This window comes from Scyliorhinus canicula, chromosome 7 (genome assembly GCF_902713615.1).
Source record: "Scyliorhinus canicula chromosome 7, sScyCan1.1, whole genome shotgun sequence".
Classification (NCBI taxonomy): domain Eukaryota; kingdom Metazoa; phylum Chordata; class Chondrichthyes; order Carcharhiniformes; family Scyliorhinidae; genus Scyliorhinus; species Scyliorhinus canicula.
The window spans coordinates 131,733,903-131,760,522 of record NC_052152.1 but is presented as its reverse complement, the minus strand read 5'-3'; the positions used below and the strand labels follow the sequence as shown (position 1 = coordinate 131,760,522).

The 26,620-nt window shown below is 43.5% G+C and overlaps 1 protein-coding gene across 1 annotated transcript in view; it reads left to right on the top strand.

Annotated features, from left to right (window-relative positions):
* Positions 1–26,620, top strand: part of npepl1 (aminopeptidase like 1) — a 37,921-nt gene that overhangs the window by 4,468 nt on the left and 6,833 nt on the right. The window contains exons 2-8 of the mRNA XM_038802948.1: positions 8,417–8,602; positions 9,815–9,985; positions 11,124–11,213; positions 15,374–15,455; positions 15,625–15,767; positions 22,658–22,735; positions 25,457–25,557. Of these exons, the coding sequence (XP_038658876.1) occupies positions 8,417–8,602; positions 9,815–9,985; positions 11,124–11,213; positions 15,374–15,455; positions 15,625–15,767; positions 22,658–22,735; positions 25,457–25,557 (851 nt within the window). The remainder of the gene's footprint in view (positions 1–8,416; positions 8,603–9,814; positions 9,986–11,123; positions 11,214–15,373; positions 15,456–15,624; positions 15,768–22,657; positions 22,736–25,456; positions 25,558–26,620) is intronic.

The following is a 26,620-nucleotide window of genomic DNA, read 5'->3' as shown; positions in this document are numbered from 1 at the left end:
TAAAGGGGGGGTTGTTGGGTTACGGGTATAGGGTGGATACGTGGGTTTGAGTAGGGTGATCATTGCTCGGCACAACATCGAGGGCCGAAGGGCCTGTTCTGTGCTGTACTGTTCTATGTTCTATGGTGCGATTGTCTAATTAAAAGAAATTGGGGACACTGAGTCTGTTTCGAAGAATGAAGAGTGACTGCATTGAAACGTTCAGAATTCTTTCAGGGCGAGACAGGGTCGATGTAAATACATTGTTACCCCTGGCTGGTGAGCCTAAATCCAGATTATTATTATTAATAAAAAAAAATATATGATTATGGTGTAGTGGTATTGTCTCTGGGTTAGTAATGATGGCGTAGTGGTATTGTCACTGGGCTAGTAATGATGGCATAGTGGTATTGTCACTGGGCTAGTAATGATGGCATAGTGGTATTGTCACTGGGCTAGTAATGATGGCATAGTGGTATTGTCACTGGGCTAGTAATGATGGCATAGTGGTATTGTCTCTGGGTTAGTAATGATGGTGTAGTGGTATTGTCACTGGGTTAGTAATGATGGAGTAGTGGTATTGTCACTGGGCTAGTAATGATGACGTAGTAGTATTGTCACTGGGTTAGTAATGATGGAGTAGTGGTATTGCCACTGGGCTAGTAATGATGGCGTAGTGGTATTGTCACTGGGTTAGTAATGATGATGTAGTGGGATTGTCACTGGGCTAGTAATGATGGTGTAGTGGTATTGTCACTGGGTTAGTAATGATGGCGTAGTGGTATTGTCACTGGGTTAGTAATGATGGCGTAGTGGTATTGTCACTGGGCTAGTAATGATGACGTAGTAGTATTGTCACTGGGTTAGTAATGATGGAGTAGTGGTATTGCCACTGGGCTAGTAATGATGGCGTAGTGGTATTGTCACTGGGTTAGTAATGATGATGTAGTGGGATTGTCACTGGGCTAGTAATGATGGTGTAGTGGTATTGTCACTGGGTTAGTAATGATGGCGTAGTGGTATTGTCACTGGGTTAGTAATGATGGCGTAGTGGTATTGTCACTGGGTTAGTAATGATGGCGTAGTGGTATTGTCACTGGGTTAGTAATGATGGTGTAGTGGTATTGACACTGGGTTAGTAATGATGGCAGAGTGGTATTGTCACTGGGTTAGTAATGATGGCGCAGTGGTATTGTCACTGGGCTAGTAATGATGGCGCAGTGGTATTGTCACTGGGCTAGTAATGATGGCTTAGTGGTATTGTCACTGGGTTAGTAATGATGGCAGAGTGGTATTGTCACTGGGTTAGTAATGATGGTGTAGTGGTATTGTCACTGGGTTAGTAATGATGGAGTAGTGGTATTGTCACTGGGTTAGTAATGATGGTGTAGTGGTATTGTCACTGGGTTAGTAATGATGGCGTAGTGGTATTGTCACTGGGTTAGTAATGATGGTGTAGTGGTATTGTCACTGGGCTAGTAATGATGGTGCAGTGGTATTGTCACTGGGCTAGTAATGATGGTGCAGTGGTATGGTCACTGGGTTAGTAATGATGGTGTAGTGGTATTGTCACAGGGCTAGTAATGATGGTGTAGATGTATTGTCACTGGGTTAGTAATGATGGTGTAGTGGTATTGTCACTGGGCTAGTAATGATGGCATAGTGGGATTGTCACTGGGCTAGTAATGATGGCATAGTGGCATTGTCACTGGGTTAGTAATGATGGCGTAGTGGTATTGTCACTGGGCTTGTAATGATGGCGTAGTGGTATTGTCACTGGGTTAGTAATGATGGTGTAGTGGCATTGTCGCTGGGTTAGTAATGATGGTGTAGTGGCATTGTCACTGGGTTAGTAATGATGGTGTAGTGGTATTGTCACTGGGTTAGTAATGATGGCGTAGTGGTATTGTCACTGGGTTAGTAATGATGGCGTAGTGGTATTGTCACTGGGTTAGTAATGATGGCGTAGTGGTATTGTCACTGGGCTAGTAATGATGGCGTAGTGGTATTGTCACTGGGTTAGTAATGATGGTGTAGTGGTATTGTCACTGGGTTAGTAATGATGGTGTAGTGGTATTGTCACTAGGCTAGTAATGATGGCGTAGTGGTATTGTCACTGGGTTAGTAATGATGGTGTAGTGGTATTGTCACTGGGTTAGTAATGATGGTGTAGTGGTATTGTCACTGGGTTAGTAATGATGGTGTAGTGGTATTGTCACTGGGTTAGTAATGATGGCGTAGTGGTATTGTCACAGGGCTAGTAATGATGGTGTAGTGGTATTGTCACTGGGTTAGTAATGATGATGCAGCGGTATTGTCACTGGGCTAGTAATGATGGTGTAGTGGTATTGTCACTGGGTTAGTAATGATGGCGTAGTGGTATTGTCTCTGGGTTAGTAATGATGGTGTAGTGGTATTGTCACTGGGTTAGTAATGATGGCGTAGTGGTATTGTCACTGGACGAGTAATGATGATGTAGTGGTATTGTCACTGGACGAGTAATGATGGTGTAGTGGTATTGTCACTGGGTTAGTAATGATGGCGTAGTGGGATTGTCACTGGGTTAGTAATGATGGTGTAGTGGTATTGTCACTGGGTTAGTAATGATGGCGTAGTGGTATTGTCACTGGACGAGTAATGATGATGTAGTGGTATTGTCACTGGACGAGTAATGATGGTGTAGTGGTATTGTCACTGGGTTAGTAATGATGGCGTAGTGGTATTGTCACTGGGCTAGTAATGATGGCGTAGTGGTATTGTCACTGGGTTAGTAATGATGGTGTAGTGGTATTGTCACTGGGTTAGTAATGATGGTGTAGTGGTATTGTCACTGGACGAGTAATGATGATGTAGTGGTATTGTCACTGGACGAGTAATGATGGTGTAGTGGTATTGTCACTGGGCTAGTAGTGATGGCATAGTGGTATTGTCACTGGGTTAGTAATGATGATGTAGTGGGATTGTCACTGGGCTAGTAATGATGGCATAGTGGTATTGTCACTGGGTTAGTAATGATGATGTAGTGGGATTGTCACTGGGCTAGTAATGATGGTGTAGTGGTATTGTCACTGGGTTAGTAATGATGGTGTAGTGGTATTGTCACTGGGCTAGTAATGATGGCGTAGTGGGATTGTCACTGGACTAGTAAGGATGGTGTAGTGGTATTGTCACTGGGTTAGTAATGATGGCGCAGTGGTATTGTCACTGGGTTAGTAATGATGGCGTAGTGGTATTGTCACTGGGTTAGTAATGATGGTGTAGTGGGATTGTCACTGGACTAGTAAGGATGGTGTAGTGGTATTGTCACTGGGCTAGTAATGATGGCGTAGTGGTATTGTCACTGGGCTAGTAATGATGGCGTAGTGGGATTGTCACTGGACTAGTAAGGATGGTGTAGTGGTATTGTCACTGGGTTAGTAATGATGGCGCAGTGGTATTGTCACTGGGTTAGTAATGATGGCGTAGTGGTATTGTCACTGGGCTAGTAATGATGGTGCAGTGGTATTGTCACTGGGTTAGTAATGATGGCGTAGTGGTATTGTCACTGGGTTAGTAATGATGGCGTAGTGGTATTGTCACTGGACTAGTAATGATGGCGTAGTGGTATTGTCACTGGGCTAGTAATGATGGCGTAGTGGGATTGTCACTGGACTAGTAAGGATGATGTAGTGGTATTGTCACTGGGTTAGTAATGATGGCGTAGTGGTATTGTCACTGGACGAGTAATGATGATGTAGTGGTATTGTCACTGGACTAGTAATGATGGTGCAGTGGTATTGTCACTGGACTAGTAGTGATGGCATGGTAGCACAGTAGGAGGAATGGTAGCAGAGTGGTTAGCATTTCTGCTTCACAGATCCAGGGTGCCATGTTTGATTTCCGGCTTGGGTCACTGTGTGGAGTCTGCATGTTCTCCCTGTGTCTGCATGGGTTTCCTCCGGGTGGTCCGGTTTCCTTCCGCAAGTCCCGAAAGACGTGCTGTTAGGTAATTTGGATATTCTGAATTCTCCCTCTGTGTACCCGAATAGGTGCCGGAATGTGGCGACTTGGGGCTTCTCGCTGTAACTTCATTGCAGGGTTAATGTAAACCTACTTGTGACAAAGATTATTATTATTATTAGGGGACATAATTTCAGAAGAAGGGGCAATTTTATCTAAGACTGAGATGAAGAGGAATTTCTTCATTCAGGGTGGCGAACCTTTGGAATTTTCTAACCAGAGGACTGTGGGAGCTCAATCATAGAGACTGTTGAAGACAGAAATTGATAGATGAATCTAGGGGATCTGGCAATAGTGTGGAAGGCCACTTCTTTGCAATTTTGATCGAGTATAATCAAGGTGAAGGCTGGAGGCAACTTTAAAGGGCTCAGGTGTGACCTTCCAGGGTGTTGTTCACAGTTGAAGTAGCCAAAGTACATTTGACACACCTGTAATTTAATTTATGAAATCCTAATGATACAGAAATTGTTCGACACAAAAAGACCAAAGTCCACCTAATTTGTCTTTATCTTCCTGATAGTCGCAGGATAAGATTTATGTTTTATGTTTGGAAAGAAATAGGAACTAATTGTTACAGTGTGCCACATTTTAATACTGCACTTGAGTCATGGGCTGAACAAGTCTTATCAGCCTGCCATCGACAGTTGAAAGAAATACATTCTAGCATTTATTGCAAAAGGACTGGTGTGTAAGAGTAGAGAAGTATTGTTGCATTTGTATAGGGCATTAGTGAGACCACATCTGGAGTATTGTGTTCAGTTTTGGTCTCCTTATTTGAGGAAGGATGTGGTGGCATTGGAGGCAGTTCAGAGGAGGTTCACCAGATTAATTCCAGGGATGAAGGGGTTGATGTATGAGGAGAGATTAAACAGATTGGGTTTTTACTCGCTGGAGTTTAGAGGGCTGAGAGGGGCTCTGATCGAGGTATATAAAATACTCAAAGTATTGATAAAGTAAATGTAGACCAAATGTTCCCCATTGTGTGGCAATCTAGAACAAGAGGTCACAGTTATAGGCTGAGAGGCGGTAGATTTAAAACTGATTTTCACAGAGGGTGGTGAATATGTGGAATTCGCTGCCCCATAGTGCGGTGGAGTCGGAATCATTCAATGGTTTCAAGAAGGAGATAGATATGTTTCTGATACAAACTGGTTAAAGGGACATGGGGAACAGTTGTGAGGTGGATTTGAGACCTGGAAGAAATCAGCCATGATCTGATTGAATGGCAGAGCAGACTCAATGGGCTGAATTGCCTACTTCTGTTCCTATGTTCCTAATTACTTTGAATTTATGGGAATCGAAGTGTGTGTCTATGAGTTTAAAAACTCAACATTCTAAACAAATTTAATGCTGAATTGGGTTGAAAAGAACAACTGAAATTAGTGCCAGAGAGAGATGAAATGGAGACATTGTGTAAAAATGCAATGGACGCACAGCTCCAGCCATGATGAATTGGTTTATGATGCCATAGTGAGAAGTTGATAAATTTAAACAAAAATGCAGATTGAGGGAAGCTACATCTTCTTTTATAGGCAGGCGAGAGGGGATAATTTTTAATACCGGGGAGCTGAAAGCAGAATCCAAGACACAACTTTTGAGTAATTCACATATCTCCAGCCAAAATCAATTAGTCAGAACTACCAAAATGAATTTCAAAGCCTGAAGCAGGAATTGGATGAGTGTGTTGACAATTTCACAAGAAGATTTAAAGATTCTGCCAGAAAATACAAATTTAAGGACGCAGCTTAAAGGCTGCTCGATTACAGCTCATTTGCAGAACGGCACACGTTGAAGTACAGAAAGATTTTATTTGAATCTTTGCTACTAGCTGCATTCAGCATATCCTTCAGCTGGTACAAATTCTTGCATCAACCTCTTGGCCTTAAAGTGAGCAGAAAGTGTTCCAGCAGAAGTAGAATAGACACACAGGGGCTTTAAAGAAACAGTCGGCATGGCTGATGGTATCCTGATCTGTATAGATGGAAAGAAATCATGATCACTATCCACAAGTGGTCATGAAGAGAACCAGGAAAGCTGGGATCAAGTTAAATACATGCTGCATTGTGAAGATGACAGAATCTGTTGCTTTGAAACGGCATACACACCTGATGGATTCAAACGGAGTTCTGGAAAATTCACAGCCACCTCTGAAATGCAAGCTGTGAGAGAAAATAAGAGGCGAGAGGGTTCCTTGGTTCGATTCAGTATGTGAGCTCTTTCATACCTCGCATGTCAGAACACAGCAAGCCTACAGGAGCTGCTCTGAGAATATGTTGAGCACCAGTGGTTAGAGGAATTTCAACAAACTCCGAAAAGTATTTTGCAAGGAGACAGGTCCATAGAAAGAAACCTGCTTCAACAAACTCTAAAATGTTCAGTTTGTATATAAATGTCAATTGTGTATCGCCTTTTAGTTTATTATAAGAAAATCAATAATTGGTATAATTATATTGATGAGGCTTTTTCTTCAAGAAAGACTGATATTGTTGTTTGTAAAGAAGTATAAAGTCACCATAGTCTCAGCTGACCATAGGCTGCTTTCGCCTTTTGAGGGGGAGAGCTGACTGATGGTGATTTAACCTGAGGATCACCACACCTCAGGCGAGGGGTAAGGTTGAGAACACAGGGCCTTTATGAATAACCTCAGTCAGTACAGGAATTGAACCCGTGCTGTTGGCCTTGCTCTGCATCACGAACCAGCTGTCCAGCCAACACTAAACCGCCCCTGTAAAGAAGTAGGAATTAATTATTTGGAAAGTGTACATTCTGTACCACATTTTACAGCTGCACTGGAGTTGCGTGCTGAGCAACAACGTATGAGCCATGTGCAAAACCAAAAGAAAATAGACTTGAAGCTCTAGCATATTGAATCTAAAGTGTGGCTTTTTCTAGCCCAGGAATGCCAGAAAGCATACCTGCACAGTGGTTAGCACTGCTGCCTCAGTGCCAGAGACCCAGGTTCAATTCAGGTTTTCCGATACTGTCTGTGTGGAGTTTGTTCGTTCTCTCCATGACTGCGTGGGTTTCCTCCAGGTACAGTTTCCTTCCACAGTCTGTAGATATGTAGGTTACGTAGATTGGCCATGCTAAAATTGCCCTTCGCGTACAAAGTTTAGATGGGGTTGCGGGGAAGTGGGCCTAGATAGTGTGCTCTTTCAAAAGGTTGATGCACACTAGATGGGTCAATGGCCTTCTGCACTGTAGGGTTCCATGATTCTGATAGATTTTGACTAACTATCACACCTCTGTCACTTTAATTACAACAGACCCAGATATGATGTGTGAGAAACTCCAATGGGGAGAACTTTTCACAGGTTCAAAGTCACTTGGTCCTCCTACCCATGTTACTTCATTGGCCACACTTTATATCCCCAAAATATTACTTTCTGAAATAATTCTATCTAATCAATGTTATCTGCCCCTACTGACTCCTAAAAGAGCCATGGATTGATCTCTCACTCTCAGGAGTAATGGGCAGGATTCTCCAGTTTCATTTGTGGTGGGACCCATTGCGAGCGGGAACGGAAAATTTGGCATTCCAGCCAAAACTCCATTCGCTCTCAGCAGCACCGGAAAATCCCAGCCGCAAACAAGGACGGAGGATTTTAGCCAATATTTCCGCAGATTACATTTCAGTTTACCTTCCAGGATCTGTCGAGTAGTTTTACTGATGTGGACAATGTGAAACAGCTTATTGTGATGTGCATGATCTTATCCCTTTAGAATCCTAAAGCCATCAAACGTATCACCATCCGCCTTTTCTTTATCCTGTGGAAATGCATAACAATTTATGCATTTGCTCTGCATAATCTCTCTCCCGCCGAATCTTCTCACTCATTCTGCTTTCCCATACAGTAGCTGCAACAAGGGACACTTGAAGCTACGTACACTGGTAGCCTTGGACTAAACTGCTCCCTGTACTACTATGATGATGACCATCTGGAGGCTGAATCCATCAGGTTTGACTCATTCAGCCATTGTGTGGGCAAACAACCTGTAATACTGGTTCAGTGGCTGCCCTCTGCTCTCTCATGTGGATATGGAAGATCCTATGACACTATTTGGCAAAAGAGGAGCGATCACCCCATTGCCCTGGGCAAAATGTATCCCTCCACCAATATCAATAAAACATTTCCTGGTCATTATATCATTGTTGTTTGTGGAAACCTGCCGTGTGGTCTTCCCAACATAACGAAAGTGTTTACACACTACTAAAGCACTTAATTGGCTGCAAAGTGTTTTGGTCATCCTGAGGTCATGGTAGGCACTGTATAGAAGCAAATTACTGCAGATGCTGGAATCTGAAACAAAAGAGAAAATGCTGGAAAGTCTCAGCAGGTCTGGCAGCATCCGTAGGGAGAGAAAAAAGCTAACGTTTTGAGTCCAGATGATCCTTTGTCAAAGCTGTATAAATACAGGTTTCCTTTCCCTTCTGCAGGCTTGGCAGACGGCACTGGGTACCCTGAACCCCAACCCCACTGACAACTGCCCTCTGTACTTGACATATGCCTCAGTTGCTGCCCTGCCCTCTCGAGTCAGTCGCCACAACAGCCCGTCGGCAGCGACATTCCTCACCCGCTTAGTGCGAAGCTGTCTGCCTGGAGGAGTCAATCGCTGTGTTATGGTGAGTCCAGCTCCCTGAACACACTGCACAGAGATTGCGAAAGAGGTCATTGGAGCAGGAATAATCGAGGAGAAAAAGTGTTTATGAGATATTTATTTACATATCTAAATATTTTTATTTGGTTTGTGCCTATTGCAGTTTAAAGTTGCAGAACTAATTTTCAATGAGCCCACTCGGTTCCTGCTGGGTTTTTTTTTACTGTATATCCCAGCCTGCTCTTTTGAGGCTACTGCTGGCAATAGTCAAGGTAGGGTAATTGGAACTGATTGCGAACTATTGGGATCACTTAAGTTTGTAACTCTGTGAATTCCATGTTACAAACTGAATTTTCTTTTACAACAAAATTATTTTTCGTCAGTGACATAGTATAATGTCTGGAATATGGTGAGTGTATGCTGTGGTTTTAAAAAATGAGAATTCTCCGAGCCACTGTTCTTTGAATCCATCTATTTCTCTTTCTGTCTGTCTCTCTCTGCTGTAATAATGTTGTTACTTCCCTGGGTTTCTCTGCTCCCATCATGACTGGATTTATGTGAGCATCATCTGATATCTCTTCATTGGTCCTCTCTATTTTGGCTGAGCTGAGCATTTGTCTTGGAGCTACTGGTGTCTGTGTCCTTCTAATCTGGGCATTGTGCTTCTTCACTAACTTCTTCTGTGTCCTGATCGCTTTCTCTCTCTCTTAATTCTCAATTTCTTCCCAATATCTTTTCTTGCTCTTATGCTCTCCATTGAGCTCTCTGTTTCTGATTCCTTTGTTTGTTCTTTCTCTCTCACTTGCACTTTATGTGACCCCTCTCACGGTCGTTTGTACATGCTCTCTCTAAGGCTATCTAAGATCCTGTTAGTAATTTCAAGACTTTTTTAAGGCCGTATCGATATTTAAGACTCTGTCATTTAACAGTACCTGTTCACTCTTGGATACCTGGGCACTGTGTAAGTTGAGAGTTCATCTTTATTTCAAAGTTTCTGAGTGAATGGCCCTGTCATTGGGTCTATTCCTAAGTCTTCCCAACAATCCATTCCAGAGGCAGGTGAGAAGTCCGTGGGCATTAACTTGAATTATTATTTTTTTTTGCTGTAGCGTGAATGTGCGGCTGACAATGAAAAGGTTTGATTGCTTGAACATGCAGCCTCTAATGATATTTACTGTGGAAAGAACAACTGAGGCAATAAAATGATGTGTTGACGCCGTTTCCTCCTCTCTTTAAGATGGTATGTGAACGCTCTGATGTTTTTGCTTCTGGCTGTGCGATTGCAAGGGCGTTCCCACTCTTCTCCCGCCGATCCAGCGCCTCGAGGCGCACGGACAAACGCGTGGTTACAGTGGAGTTCCTGCTGGTTGGACAGAACAATGGCCCAATTGAAGAAGCAACACTGGAGGTAGTTGATCAGAAAACCTCGCTGCTGAAGTCGGTGCTGTGAATATGAAAATTTCAGGCAGTATTCACGCTGTGCCAGTTAGTTGCATAGAAATCACAGTGAGAAAATAATCTAAAAGGCAAAATTCTGCAGCTTCTGGAAATCTGAAGTACAAACAGAAAATGCTGGAGATAGTTAACGGGCTCCAGCATCTGTGGAGAGAGAAACTAAAGCAACCCTCAGCCAGAGCTGTATTTCTATCCCTGGGTGCTCATACCCTTTCCTTCAGCCACCTAATTTATCCTTAAATTTTGATGAGTTAACTGCTTTAGTCACTAATTCTGAATCGACACAGAATCCCTACAATGCAAAAGGAGGCTGTTTGGCCCATCGAGTCTGCACCGGCCTCTGAAAGAAAACCATGCCTAGGCCCACTCCCCTGCCCTATCCAAAGGGGAAAATTTAGCATCGCCAATCCGCCAACCTGCACATCTTTGGACTGTGGCAGGAAATCGGAGCACCTGGAGGTAACCCACGCAGACATGGGGAGAACGTGCAAACTCCATGCAGTTATTCAAGGCTGGAATCGAACCCGGGAGCCTGAAGCTGTGAGGCAGCAGTGCTAACCACTGTCACATGACTCCGTGACAGCACTCTCATTTTGTTTGGGCTTCAAACCCATACCCACATGATCTAGAAACTGCTGGGTATATTATTTTATACAGTAGAATCTGTCTTGCAGTTTAGATCCTACAGTTTTCCTGTCTGTTTTATCAAATAGCTAGATATTTGTAGACTGTTTTCATTCATGTTACCTCCTTTTTGTAAGGATAGGGATAAGGCAGAAGCACCTCATACTCCCATTACTGTTTGTTGTGACTTTTAACATTCCCAGTTATATAGAATTTACAACATAGGAATCAGGCTATTGCCCAAATGATCCATGTTGGTGTTTATCCTGCACACCAGCAGTAGTGATCCTACGGGTTAAGACAAATGCCTGGTATCCTTGAGGACCATTCCTCAGTCAATGTCAGGATGTACCTCGCTGGTGTGAAGGGAGGTCTGAAATGCGATGTCTCCACCGTGTTTAAATAATCCTGGATCTTCCCAAGGGTAAGAGTTTGAATATTCACTCATATCCCCCTCTCTTGTTCAGTGTCTAGCGAGTGCTGCTGACGGAATTCGCCTGGCAGCTCGAATCGTGGACACACCCTGCAATGAAATGAACACTGATACTTTTCTTGAGGTGAGTGACCATGTGGTATAATTCTGGTGTCCAGTCTCCATTGTTTTTCCAAGTTTCAGCTGAAGACCACAGTTGGACTCGGGAAACTCAGTGTACCTCAGACAGTGGGGTATTAAGAGCTATGGAAAAGGGTGAGAAGCCGATGAGACGCAGCTCCAATTGAATGGGTGAACAGGCTAAATAGCTACCTTCTGTAATTAAAAGTTAAGACAGTAGAAACTCGGGTGTTCAATCACTTGCTATGTGGATCATAGTCATAGAGGTCTTCAACACAGGCCCTTCAGCCCATCGCGTCTGTGCCGGTCAAAAATACGTTGGCCCTGTATTCTCCCTATTTCCTTCTTGAATGAGTCCCACTGTTCTGGCACAGATTTAACTAAAAGTGTCTGCTCCCAGTCCACCCTGGCCAAATCCTATCTGATCTTACTAAAATCGGCCTTCCACAGTTTGGAACTTTGATTTCAGGCCAATCCTTGTCCTTTTCCGTATCAATCTTGAATCTAACAAAGTTATGATCGTTGTCTGCAAAATGCTTCCCCACTGATACTTCAATCACTTGCCCAGTTTTGTTACCTAAAATTAAGTCCAGGACTGCCTCCTCTCGTGTAGGACCTTCTACGTACTGGCTTAAAATGTTCTCCTGGATACATTTGAAGAATTCCGCTCTCTCTAAACTTTTCACATTATGACTACCCCAGTTAATGTTGGGGAAATTGAAATCCCCCACTATCACTACCCTATTACTTTTACACTTCTCTGAAATTTGCCCACATATCTGCTTTTTTATTTCTCTCCACTCCCAGCAATGTGATTGTTCCTCTTTGGTTAAGTTCTACTCTTAAAGCTTAATTTCAAGATGTTGTCCTACCGTACTGTTATAATTGATTCCACGATCAAAATTGCCACAACCCTCCTCTTTTAGCCCCTTACCTATCTCGCCTGAAGGTCTTGTATTCTGGAATTATGCCAACCCTGCCCCTCTATCAACCATGTCTCAGTGACAGCAATGACATCCTATCCCATGTTTTAATTTGTGCCCTCAACTAATCTGCCTTGTTTGTCAGACTCCTCGCATTAAAATCAATACTTTCCAATCTTGCAAACTACCTTGTGACTTAACTGGCCTATAACTTCTATGCCTTCCTGACTCACTTGCTGTCTCTTCTGATTTTGGCTGTGCATTTCCACTTGCTGAACTTTCACGGAGGATCCCAGTCCCTTATTAAGTTTGTTTCAACTCTCCCTAACAACACTAGCAAAGTACTGCTGGCCCCATTTTGGTTCAGGTGCAACCTGTCTGCCTAGTACAGGCCCTACCGCACCAAAGACGGTCCCAATGGCCCTGCAATCTAAAGCCCTCCTTCCCACACCATCACTCCAAACACACATTCACCTGGACTAACCTATTTCTATACTAGCACATGGGGTAATCGGAGATTACTACCTACTGGGTCCTGTTTTTTAATCTACTTTCTAGCTCCTTAAATTCTCCTTTTTCTGCCTATAACGTTGGCACCAATATGTACCATGACCTCTGTCTGCTTGTCCCCCCCCCCCCCAAAGAATGTCCTGCAGTCGTCAGTGACATCACTGACCCTGGCACCAGGGAGGCAACATACCATCCTGGAGTCTTTTTTTTGTGGCTGCAGAAACGCCTATCTGTTCCCTTTACAATTGAATTCCCTACTGCTATAGTCCTGTCGTTCTTCCTCCTCCCTTCTTGTGCAGCAGACCCACACATGGTACCATGATGTTGGTCTGTGCCAGCAGAGGTTTTTTATGCAAAGCTCAGTTTTTGTTAACTAGTGTAAACTGTGCCTACTACTACAGTGTAGATATTTTTCAGTCATCTCAAAATATGTCACAGTTCCAACAGTTAGTTCTATGCTGTTGCCTACATGGGGTAAATCAGATAATGTGGTTCAAGGCTATCATTGAATAATGAGCTTGGTTTGAATAAAGTGTTGACCTGTTGGTCATTGTACCTGATATTCCAGCCGTATATGGTATAATCTTGTGGAAGGGAAATTAATGAGTTGCCAACTTAGAAGCATGCTTGACTATATAGTTTAACACTGCTTTTGAACAAAAATAAGTAGGTCGGGTAACATAAACGAAATACTGCTTAATATTTTGGTCTCGGCCTCATTATGATAACACATTGTCCTCCGAAAGATAACAAAATGTGTACTCGAGTTGTTTTTAGCCAAGGGCAAGAACATACGTACTACATATTTCACCTTGCATACTTTCCAAGGTCTTTTTAATATAGACATGGCTGTTTACTTCAAGCTGTTATTTCAGACTGTAAAGATATGCTTCCTTCAGTCGAATCTCCGAGTGCGGTGCACTAGCTATGCAGCCAGAACACACGCTCTCCGCAAATATATTTGTATAAATAAATTTCCTTAAATCAAACCTCGAGGAATTTGTCTTTATTATAATTTCCACAAGTCTTTACTGTCTGCTTGTCATTTACAATTGCTGGAATTATATCAAAATCCACTTATCTGAATTTTCGTCTGATGGAAAATGTTCAGATCATGAATCTAAATGCTAATGGCTCGAGGAACTGGATGGTTCAGTGGTAAGCATACTGAGCACTGGTAGGAATCTGGTGGCTTATAGAGGGTGAGCACAATATCCTCACTCTTCCAGCAGTACTCACCCATTGTACCACCCAGTCTCCCAGCTAGACTCATTTACTATACTATCCATTATACCAGTGTTTTTCAAACTTTTTTGTCGGGGTCCCATTTTTACCAACCGGCCAACCTTCGGGGCCCACCATTTTCGCTTACCTTTAATGTGACAGGTGACCCTCCTTGGTCCTCATGATCTTACTTGTTTTGTCATTCAACGTTACATTTCTGTATGGGTTGTTCATCAGGGGTCCTGGAGCTCACACCTGGAGCACACCACTGCTTTGTCCTGTTGTGGACTTTCCTGATCAGCTCACACCACCACTGCTTTGTCCTGCTATGGATTCTCCTGATCCCTTCTCTCCAGCACTTTTAGTTGTGCGATCCTGGCCTGTTTGTGTCTCTGGCCCCCTCTCTTCCTTATTACAAAATGATCCATTTTAAATTTTTCAGTCCTGTTGCTTGCTTGCTGCTGATAAAATGGAGGAATCTCAATTGAGCACATGACATCAGTGTTCGAGGCGCATGACCTGCTCTCGCCCCGCTTCAGGCAGGAAGACTGATTGAATTTTTTTTAAAAAATCTTCTCCTGAGTCATGGCACTGACGTGGCTGTTTAGCACATTGGGCTAAATCGCTGGCTTTGAAAGCAGACCAAGGCAGGCCAGCAGCACGGTTCGATTCCCGTAACAGCCTCCCCAAACAGGCGCCGGAATGTGGCGACCAGGGGCTTTTCACAGTAACTTAATTTGAAGCCTACTTATGACAATAAACAATTTTCATTTCATGACGTCAGGAGGAGGCGGTGCTTCTCGCTGGGCTCCAGGCATGCACACTGATAAGCGGGCACACATTTGCACCGCTCTCACATTTTTAAAGCCGTTTGTAGCCGGTATATTTAAAAGCCAGCTGCTACGGCTGTTGTGCGTTAATTCCCGTGATTGGGAAATGACTGCGTTATACCATCCCGTCTCCCAGTGGTACTTCCTCGCTGAACTCGCCAACCTTACCGACCCACCCTCCCAGCCATACTTGTCCACTGTACCAACCAGTCAGTTGTATTCACTTAATGTATCCCACAATCTCCCAGCTGTGCTTCCCACTATGCTCCTCCAGTTTTTATATATATATATATATATATATATATATATATATATATATATATATATATATATATATATATATACAATATATTATTTATACAATGCTAACCACTGTGTCACCGTGCTGCCCTCCTACTCTATTCACTTGACATCCATATGCACAACACTCCCTTTTGAGAAGGGACTGAATAATGATGAGGAATAGGAACTCTGGCTAATTTTTCTCTGTCTAGTTCAGAGTGTGAAGGCTCTGAAACTACCCTTTCTGAGAAGAGCTAACTCAGGATAGACCAGGGATTGAATCTTGGACCTCCTGATCAGCATGCCCTGATGCCATGTCAAGCAATGCATTTACCGACAAGACCATCAACACAGTCTGAGACTTTTTTCACTCCAATAGGTATTTTGTTTTGCAGGAAATAAAAATGGTTGGAAAGGCACTGGAAATTGTTCCAACCATCATCCGGGGTGAGGAGCTGAAGGATCAAGGATTTGGCGGTAGGTTTGTATTTCCTCATCCCTGTCTTCAATGAGCTGTGTACAACAGTACTGGAATGCAGTGTTTCATAGGTGCAACCAATACTTGGAGGAGCAGTATAGCCCTGAGGATGGGAGTAGCATTTAATTTTCAGTGAACATCTAATTGTTTCTGTTTGATCATTTCCAGGTATATATGGTGTTGGGAAGGCAGCAGTTTCTCCACCTGCACTTGCAGTTCTCAGTCACTCACCAGAGGGTGCTACACAGACTATCGCCTGGGTCGGCAAAGGCATTGTGTATGATACAGGAGGCCTGAGCATTAAAGGGAAGGTAGGAACCTTGGTGTGATAGGTTCTGGGACAGCTGAACATGAGGTTACCATGTCTGTGAGATGCACTAACATTCCTAACCATATTTTCTAGTAGGATTGTCTGCCAAAATAGAGTAAAGGGAAACGGGTTCACTTGAAAAGTGGGATGAAATGAAATGAAAATTGCTTATTGTCACGAGTAGGCTTCAATGAAGTTACTGGGAAAAGCCCCTAGTCGCCGGGACCAGGTGCTGTGTAGGAGGGTGGCATTGCAAAAGGATGCCATTGTCTTCTCTCCATTAGTTGTAAATGGTCCAAAGAGAATGGAGTTTGGACAGTTTCCACTGCTCTCTGCAAACAGAGTATCCTAGTTCAGCATTATGTGATAACCTCAGCATGGAGGAATGACGGGAGCCAGTTTTAGAAATTGAAACATTTTATTTAGCAGTTTCTGAAAATTCTAATTTAGTTATTTTCCAAGAATTCATCTAAAGTTATTTACTTTCAAGGTTTAGGATGATCTCTTAATGAGATTTCTCCATGTTCTTTTCCTGTTCTCCCATTACTTTCAGAAACTGCATTTTATCCTTGTTCTATCAACCCCTTTGTTCCCTCTCCACAATTGAAAGTGAAAAATGAAATGAAATGAAAATCGCTATTGTCACAAGTAGGCTTCAATGAAGTTACTGTGAAAAGCCCCTAGTCGTCACATTCCGGTGCCTGTCCGGGGAGGCTGGTACGGGACTATAGGATCCCCCTCCCACGCATCCAGACACTGGACCCTACCTGCACAAGTTAAATTCGAAGACTATTCCCTTAGTGCTAGCCTAAGAGTCCTCTGCCTGTGCTGCTAAATCTGACTATTATGCTCAGAATTACTATCTGAAAATCTACCTCGGGAGGTTTTCTAAATTCATCTTCCAGTTTATTTTCAAAACATGTAGGAAAACAAATTGAATTAGTTATTATGATCCCCATGGAACCCAATAACTCTCAAGAAGAGACCAATTTCCCAATCGAACATGGGAAGAAACCAAAGGATAAGATTTCACATTTTAAGACTGTTACTGTAACAAAAAAAAACAGTACCAACACAAATAAAACATTGCCATGATATATTGAACTAAAGAAAAGGCACTTTCACGTTGGGATACGTCTTACAACTTCTTTGCTGTGCACTGCACTTTTGGCAGATAGGTGACATTACAAGCTCAGGCTTTCCAGAAACTGAGCAAAAATAGAAATGAATGTATTTAAAACCAAAATAAATAGTTTTCTATATAAAAGCAAATTACTGCGGATGCTGGAATCTGAAACCAAGAGAAAATGTTGAAGAATCTCAGCAGGTCTGGCAATATCTGTAGGGAGAGAAAAGAGTTAATGTTTTGAGTCCAGATGACCCTTTCTCAGCAATAATACAGAGAAAGTGGGAAATGTTTATACTGTGGAGCGAGAATGAAAGATGAGTCATAGCCACAGAAACCCAGGGAAGGGTGCTAATAGCCACATAAACCTTGGGGAAAGAGTGCTAATGGCAGTCCTCAGAGAAAACAAAAGATGTGAATGGCCAAACTGCAGAGAAACTAACTTCAGAGGATAAACTGTGACAGAAGGGGCAGCACGGTAGCATGGTGGTTAGCATAAATGCTTCACAGTTCCAGGGTCCCAGGTTCGATTCCCGGCTGGGTCACTGTCTGTGCGGAGTCTGCACGTCCTCCCTGTGTGTGCGTGGGTTTCCTCCGGGTGCTCCGGTTTCCTCCCACAGTCCAAAGATGTGCGGGTTAGGTGGATTGGCTATGCTAAATTGCCCTTAGTGTCCTAAAAAATAAGGTTAATGGGGGGGGGGGGGGGGGGGGGGTTGTTGGGTTACTGGTATAGGGTGGATACGTTGACTTGAGTGGGGTGATCATTGCTCGGCACAACATCGAGGGCCGAAGGGCCTGTTCTGTTGGTAAGGAAAGGTGGATAAGATGGGGGGAGTGGGTAAATAGAAAGAAAGAAAGAAATGGTAAAAGACAGTTAAAATGAAATGTGATGACAATAAGTGGGTCGAGGTGGGGTGGAGTTAATCACCTGAAGTTGTTGAATGTGATGTTGAGACCTGAAGGCAGTAGTGTGCCTAACAAGAAGATAGTTTTCTAAGTAGCTATCCTCATGGAATTAGAAAATATGATTTTTATCAAGTTCTTGTGATGTTAGCCTAACTTTAAACTAGGATGTTTTGATTTTATGGGAAAAGAAAAATAATGCATTATTATTTGGTGGGAATTGGTTGCGGTTTAATTGGAAAGTTGAACCTCACAGGACCAGTGTACAGGACCAGATCTGCTGGGTATCGATGCTACCTAACCGTTTGAGATGCATGATACAGCTGCTCACCATTTTTCATATAAATGTCTATCGCTCAGCTGACCAGCTGCTATTTCCATGCTGAAATTCACATCCAGTCATAGATCATAGAACAGTCAGTCCAAAGTGGGTCTGTTCCAACTCTGGAAGCCAGTCTGTTCCCAACAGTTGTTTCTTGAGAATAAGGATTTTCTGTTGAGAAGATCGGCATTTAACAGCCATTGCATAGCAATGGCCTGATTCAGGTTCCTTAATGATTGGCTGGTCCTGTGTTGGGGGGGGGGGGGGGGGGGGGGTGCTGCTCTTCCATATTGATTTTCAGTAATGTGCAAAGGGGCCCAAAGCCCCTTTAAATTTGTATACTTTGAATACAAAATGCATGTCAACCCTAAGCACTAATTCTAGATTGTAGAAATATTTAGTATTATTTGTAAATTGTCCCTGAAATCATTTCCCGGGTGAAGTATTGCTGCATACCCGCCTAATCCTTTCCTACTTTGCCACTGTTACAGCTTAAAAAGCAGACCATGTTTGTGCACAACAGGACTCTTAAGTATTGTTCCTCTCCCATTCATTAGTCCCAAGATGGGGTTTGCTGCCACAAAAGTATTATTTAGTGCTCTAGGTAAGAGTTGGCAACTCGCCTATTGCAATTAAGGAGAAGCTTAAAAGCAATTTATATCTGGCCTTTGTAACTCTACCTCCGGTTGGCTAGGGTGTAATAGACTTTGATTGTAAATCAGGGCAAAGTTTGTGCCTGATAAAAGCACATAAAAGGTTACAGGTTTGTTCTGTCATATCGGATCAAGAAATACTTGTCGAACACCTTTAACCTTGACAGTGGGGCGTCAAGATCAAATGTCGCCTTCAGGTTTTGTGGGGTTGGAGGGCAGGGGTTAATTGGACTGTGGGGCACAAACTTAATTCAGCCCCTATTTAAAACTGCAACATTCCATCTTCACCTTTATATTTCTGTTGTAAATTTCTACGTTCCCGTTTATAACACAAACTGCATATGTAAATTTGTCATGCTGAAACTGCACACTGTCACTGGAGCAAGAGGAATCTTTTTACACAGCTCTGAGATTGAGGAACCAACTTCCAGCATTTCCGGTCGATTCAGAAAATGTATCAAATTTAAAATAACAAATGAATTGGGAGCAGGCGGTGGTCATTTGGTCCCTCGAGCCTGCTCTGCCATTTGATAAGACCACATGTTGAATCGGATCACCTCTAATTCTTCTGAACACCAGAGAATAAAGACCCAGTCAATTTAATCTTTCCTCATAGGACAATCCCTCCATCCTAGGCATCAGTTTGGTGAATCTTTATTGCACTGCCTCTGTGGCCAAGTGTACCTTTCCTCTGGTAAAGAGGCAAAACTGAACACCCCGAGAACAAGGCTCTATATAATTGCAGCAAGGTATCTTTACTCCTATACTCAAATTCTCTTGTAATAAAGGCTCACATAAGGTTTGCCTCCTTAACTGCTTGCTGTACCTTTTATGTGAACTTTTAGTGACTCATGAACAGCTCAACCTTAAAAATATTCAATGACCCAGTTACCACTGCTCTCTGGGGAAGAGAATTCCACAGACTCACCACCCCTGGAAAAACAGAAATTCTCCTAACCTCTGTTTTAAATGGGAGGCCCCTAGTTTTAAACCATGTCCCCTGGTTCTAGCCCCTCCCACAAGGGAATCATCCTTTCAGCATGCACCCTGTCAAATCTCCTCAAGCTCTTGCATGTTTCAACAAGATTAGATTAAGTTGGGTGGCTAAAGGGATCTGGGAACAGGGTGGTTAGAGGTAATAAGAAAAGGTGGAACGAACAGAAAGGGAGAGATTAGTGGAGGAGTTACTTCGAGTGGATAGGAGATATGCGGAGGCCCCGGACGCGGGACTCCTGAGGGAGCGTCGGGAACTACACGCAGAGTTTGAGTTGTTGACCATGGGGAGCGCGGTGGAGCTGTTGAGGAGGGCATGGGGGGATGGTCTACGAATATGGGGAAACGGCGAGCAGGATGTTGGTGCAGCAGCTTAGGAAGAGAGAAGCGGCCAGAGAGATTGGGGGAGTAAAGAATAGAGAGGGCGACATGGTATTGGACCCAGGGGGGTGAACAACGTTTTTGAAGAATTTTCTAGTAAATTGTATGAGTCGGAACCCCCGCCTGGTATAGAAGGGATGAGATGATTCCTAGACCAGTTGAGGTTCCCGAGGTAGAGGAGGACCTGGTCGAGGGGCTGGGGGTCCAGATTGAGGCAGAGGAAATTGTTAAAGGACTGGAGAGCATGCAGTCGGGCAAGGCTCCGGGGCCGGATGGTTACCTGGTAGAATTCTATAAGAAGTTCTCAGAGGTGTGGGGTACTTTAAGCTACACCGAGGGATGAGGCAGTGGCGCCCCCTTTCCCCGTTGCTGTTCGCTCTGGCTATACAGCCGGGTTTCGCTGTACGCGGATGATCTGCTCTTGTACATCTCTGAATCGGTGGAGGGGATGGGGGAGGTTATGCAGATCTTGGGGAAATTTGGCAGGTTCTTGGGGTACAAATTGAATGTGGGAAAAAGTGAATTGTTCGGGATCCAGGCAAGGGGACAGGAGAGGAGACTGAAGGAGCTGCCACTCAGGATGGTAGAGAGGAGCTTTCGCTACCTGGGAATACAGGTGGCTCGGAAATGGGAGGCATTACACAGGCTCAACCTAACCTGGCTGGTGGAGCAAATGGAGGGGGACTTTAAAAGATGGGATATGCTCCCGCTATCGCTGGCGGGCAGGGTTCACACCGTGAAAATGATGGTGCTCCCCAGATTTTTGTTTGTCTTCCAGTGCCTCCCCATCTTCATCCCTGAGGCCTTTTTCAAGCGGGTAAACAAGATTATTTTGGGCTTTGTATGGGTGAATAAAACCCCGTGGGTGAAAAAAATGTTGTTTGAGTGTAGTCGGGGGGTGTGTGGGTTGGCGCTGCCGAACTTCTGCAACTACTACTGGGCGACAAATATAGCGCGGATTAGGAAGTGGGTAATCGGGGAGGGGTCAGCATGGGAGTGGATGGAGGCGGCGTCATGCAAAGGCACCAGTTTGGGAGCACTGGTAACGGCACCTCTGCTGTTCTCAACGGCATGGTACTCCACTAGCCCGGTGGTGGTGGCAGCATTGAGGATCTGGGGGCAATGGAGGAGGTATAAGAAGGTGGAGGGTGCATCAGTCTGGACCCCAATTTGCAACAACCACAGGTTCGCGCCGGGCAGGATAGATGGCGGGTTCCAAAGTTGGCAGAGAGCAGGAATTAGGAGGATGGGAGATCTGGTCATAGATGAGAGTTTTCCCAGTCTGAAGGCGCTGGAGGACAAGTTCAAGCTGCCGCCGGGGAACGGTTTCAGATACTTACAAGCCCGGGACTTTCTGAGGAGATGGGTGTTGGCTTTCCCACTGATCCTGCTATGGGGGATACAGGACAGAGTAGTGTCCGGTACCTGGATGGGGGAGGGGAAAATGTCAGATATCTATCAGGAGTTGTTGGAGGAGAGCCCGGTGGAGGAGCTGAAGGGCAAGTGGAAGGAGGAGCTAGGTGGGGAGTTGGAGGTGGGTCTGTGGGCGGACGCCCTAAGCAGGGTTAATTCCTCCTCATGTCTGATACAGTTTAAGGTGGTACACCGGGCACACATTACGGCGGCGAGGATGAGCAAGTTTTTCGGGGTAGAAGATAGATGTGCGAGGTGTGCGGGAAGCCCAGCAAACCATTTCCACATGTTTTGGGCATGCCCGAAGCTTGGAGGATTTTGGCAGGGCAAGGCAATGCCAAAGCGATGTCCACGGTGCTAGGTACGCAGGTGGTGCCGAGTCCAGAGATAGTGATCTTTGGAGTGTCAGAAGACCCGGGAGTTCAAGGAGTGAAAGAGGCCGACGTTTTGGCCTTTGCCTCCCTGGTAGCCCGGAGACGAATCCTTTTAATGTGGAGGGACTCAAAACCCCCGAGTGTGGAGACTTGGGTCAGTGACATGGCTGAGTTTCTCAAGCTGGAGAAAACAAAGTTTGCCTTGAGGGGGTCAGTGCTGGGGTTCCCTCGGAGGTGGCAGCCATTTGTCGACTTTCTCGGGGAAAATTAAAATGTCAGCAGAAGCAGCATTCTGAAGGGGGGGAGGGGGCGGGTCGGTGCAATATGGTTAAGGGATGTACAGAAGGGGTGGGTGGGAAATGTCTAGTTTACCATGTTGTTTATGTTATTATTGTTTTGTTTGTTATTGTTATAAATTTTTTTGCAAATGCTTCAATAAAAATATTTTTAAAAAAAGGTAATAAGGACCATATTTCCTCATGGTGGGTAAATGCTAATATGGACTGATTGGATGATCTATTTCTGTTTTGGTATTGTAACTTTTTTCCCTACATGTTGCCTGCAATCGCACCGACCTGTCAATGGTGATACTGCAACACTTCCATTGAATGGCGGAGAGTCAGTTAGCACATGACAAGTTTACATGGGTGGTCCCCATTTTAAACGTGGACAGGGGAGCAGGAGGTGTGCACAAACATGATTTGTATTCCGTGTTTTCTCTTGCAGACCACCATGCCAGGAATGAAGAGAGATTGTGGAGGAGCAGCTGCTATTCTTGGAGCTTTCAAGGCCGCTGTGAAACAAGTGAGTGCTGCAGAACTTTATGTTTTGTGTTATAAATGAAAGATTGGTTCAGAAGTCGATAGTGTTCCTGATATCTGTTGTGTGTTGAGATTCCCTCTGGACTTTACAGGATGCAGATCTTCCACATTGTGCTAATGTGAAGGAATTGAAGTCCTTGTTCCACGGAAAGGAGAACTAATCTTACAACGCAGTCGCTGGCAGTGTCCCACATCACAGAACACCGACTGGCCAGAGGACCTGTATTCTGTAGCAGGGCACGAGGGTTCCATTTAATTGAACAGTTTTATTTTGCACAGCTGGAGCCTGAAACCAGAGTCGAGGCTTGCCTCTTGTGTTGAAAAGAAGTAGAATGACACTCTGAAGAGGGCCTCCATTTGCTGCCCTCCAAAAAGTTAGTTTGAGCCTTTGCGCACAATTTGGGAGAAAGTATTGGGGAAATTCCTCTCTAACCCCCCTCCCCAAGGAAAAATGAATTATAGCATGTAATGAATGTTAAAGTTACAAAAGAAATTTTGTGCTTAATAAGTTTAACCTGCTCTGTTTCATTTTAGTCATGTGTGCCAGTGGCAAAATACTTGCTTTGGCTGTTTTTTGTTTAATTGCAGTTCTTTACTTATCTGACTCACTGATCCACAATTATTATAGTCCAACAGATCACTTGGCCTGGTTAATCTTGTACTCTGTACCTAACTTTTATATGCTGTTTCAGCTTCGCCCTATGCTGATGTTTAGTGGAGCATGACTGCATTGAACATGATTCCCTCCTCCCTCCCGCACCCTGCAGGAGATCTCGGCTCGTTCACACTGTCAGGATGTATTAGTTAAACGAGAGATCCTGATACTCCTTCCAAAAGCAAGCTGGGACAAGTTTTGGTATTTTTTTCATCAATTTGGGTCTTTTGCACAAACTGAACAAAACATGCCTGTCTCCCTGTCGAGTCCAATGACTCAGACATAATCCACAATCCCTCAAAGGTGTACCTGTGGTACTTTAGATTTGTCTGCACTGAATTTTGTCTACCATTGTAATGGCTGCTTAAATATTCCCTGCAACTCATAATGCCTGAACTTCCTTCTCTGATTGTACTACAACTCCCAGTTTAATATTTTGCAAATTTGATCACTTTGTGTTTGGTCTCTGCATTCTTATCGAAAGGCGAAACAGGTTCGAGGAGATGAATGACTTGCTTTTCCCAATTTGTATGTACTTTTGTTCATGTGAGAGCAGGTCATTGAGAAACCAGAATGGTCTGAACGCCAAACCCTGGGTCAACCCCTTCAAATCTTAACTCCTGTAATAAACATGCAGTGTTTTTATATCGTAAAATTAATTTCTTGCCCATGTGCAATCTCTGACTCTCCACAGCCTAGAATGTAATAAATAACCTTTCATGTGGAACTTTCTCAAATATCCTTGGTGATCAGAGATTCTGCTGGGTCAGGGAGGACACATTGCTCATGTCTTCCCTTGGGAAAACGTGCAGGAAGTAGTCACTCAGAGTTTTTATGGTCATCTTCTAATTTGAGCGCACTCTTTTATGGTAATGACCTCTTTGACTACACTCCTACAGTTCTGTTGTACAAGTGTGACTATGCTTTACTTCATGTCTCTTTTCCTTTTGGCTTCTGATCACCCTTTTGATCTGTTTCAAAACTTTCTTACACACATCCCAGTGAACCTCAGTCCTTTCTGTCTGTAGAATTGGTCTTAATTATTTTAATTATCACACCTGTTTGGAGTGAGCTTGTTATTTTTAGGCCTGCATTTATCTTACATATTCAACATTGTTTCTTTGCTTCAGAGTGTTGCTGAACAATAACCTTCCTTAGTCATTCTGCTTACGTTGTTCTCTGAAGGTGGCTTTTTATAGGTCCCAACTTTTATCTTTTGGTATTTCTGATAATATTGAACGTAATCATTACATGCTTCCATGACTGATATTTTGTACATGTTGTCTGGGTAACATATGAAAACTACCTAACTCAAAATGGGGCACTCGTTACTTTTGTGGCTTCTCTAATGCACTGGGATCATGATGCAATTATGCATAATGCGTACCCTGGGCCATCTTGAGAAGGGTGACAGTTCACGCTACGAGGAGACGGGAAGCGTATTCAACAAAATAAGTTATTTTAGTGGACAACTTGAGTCAACCTAATGCAAGCTGAGAAAACCCAAATGATTTGTGATCAGCTGGTACATGCTACGTATAGTTGCATCATGGTGAGGGAGAGCACTCCAAAGGGCAGTCTCCGAGTGCGGCCATCTTTCGACATTGACTCCAGGTTTTTTTATTTTAATTACTCTGAAGCACTGGCCCATTGGGAAGCTCCCTCTTTTCACTGATGCTGTATAGGAGAACGGCCCTTTAATTACCTTCATTGGCTATGGTCAGGTAGCTGTTTTGCTCGCAGACCTGTTTTGAAAATGGCCATGGTGGGACCCCACTGGTGGTAGGAAATCCTGCCGACCTCTGGTCCTGCAATGCACAGAAAATTCAGCCCATCATTTTCTAAATCTCCTGGCGGTCATATAAAACCTAAACCTGATGCATGTCTTTTTTTCCCATTCGTGGAGGCCGGCATGAGCTGTCTTGTAGTCTCCAGTGGCCTTTATGTACTGCTTTCAATGGTGTGAATGTGCAGTGCTGCCAACACTAGTATCAGAAATGCATTTGTCATGTGTGGTGCAATCACAGCAATATGCTATTTGTGTTTCAGGGTTTTAAGGACAATTTGCATGCTGTATTCTGCCTGGCTGAAAATGCTGTTGGACCCAGCGCGACCAGACCAGACGATATTCATCAAATGTACTCTGGAAAGTAAGACTGTGCAGATGATATAATATGAACCCTCGGCAGTGCGGATGTGTTCCCTTGTAGTGGTGAAAATGTGCACTTGCTTGTTTGTGGGTAAAGTTTTTTTTGATGGTGATTTTTTTTAAATTTTGGGCATTTTTCATGAAAGATATATTTCCGAAAAGGAATGTAGGAAGTTACTAGAAAAAGACTCATTTTCGATAATAATTCATTGCACTTCGCAAACTGCTTCTCATATGATCAAGCAACTTTTTGTAATGCGGTGTCTTGTATATAAATATAATGGAAATAGAATTATTGCAGCACATTAGGAGGCCATTCAGCACATTGTGTCTGCACTAGCTCTCTGAATGAGTAAATCACTTGGTATCACTTCCCCACGTTCTCCATTCTTCCTCTTCAGCTAACAATTCAGTTCAATTCTCTCTGGAGTGCCTCGATTGAATCTGCCTATCAGGCAGCACATTCCACATCTACCCCACTTACTGCGTAAAAAGCTTCTCCTTGTGTTACGATTGCATCTTTTGCCAATTACCTTAAATTTGTGGCCTCTTGTTCTTGATCCTTTCACTGATAGGAGCAGTTTTCCCTAACTATCTGTCTAGACCAGGGGTGGGCAAACTTTTCCGTGCAAGGGCCACATTCAGAAATTCACAATTTTAAAGGGCCGCATAGTATATTAAGTAAAATAATGAATATTTAAAATAGCCAAAATAAAAGGTTTTTAAAGAAAAAAAAGCAATTAATTTTTATTAATTAATATTTTAAAGTAGAAACGTTACATGAAACACATTTATTTGAAAAACAAAGTAACTCAGTTTAAAGAAAAAAAAGCAATTAATTTTTATTAATTAATATTTTAAAGTAGAAACTTCACATGAAACACCTGTTGTGCCGAGCAATGATCACCCTACTCAAGTCAACGTATTTAAGGTAATTGGCAAAAGATGCAATCGTAACACAAGGAGAAGCTTTTTACGCAGTAAGTGGGGTAGATGTGGAATGTGCTGCCTGATAGGCAGATTCAATCGAGGCACTCCAGAGAGAATTGAATTGAATTGTTAGC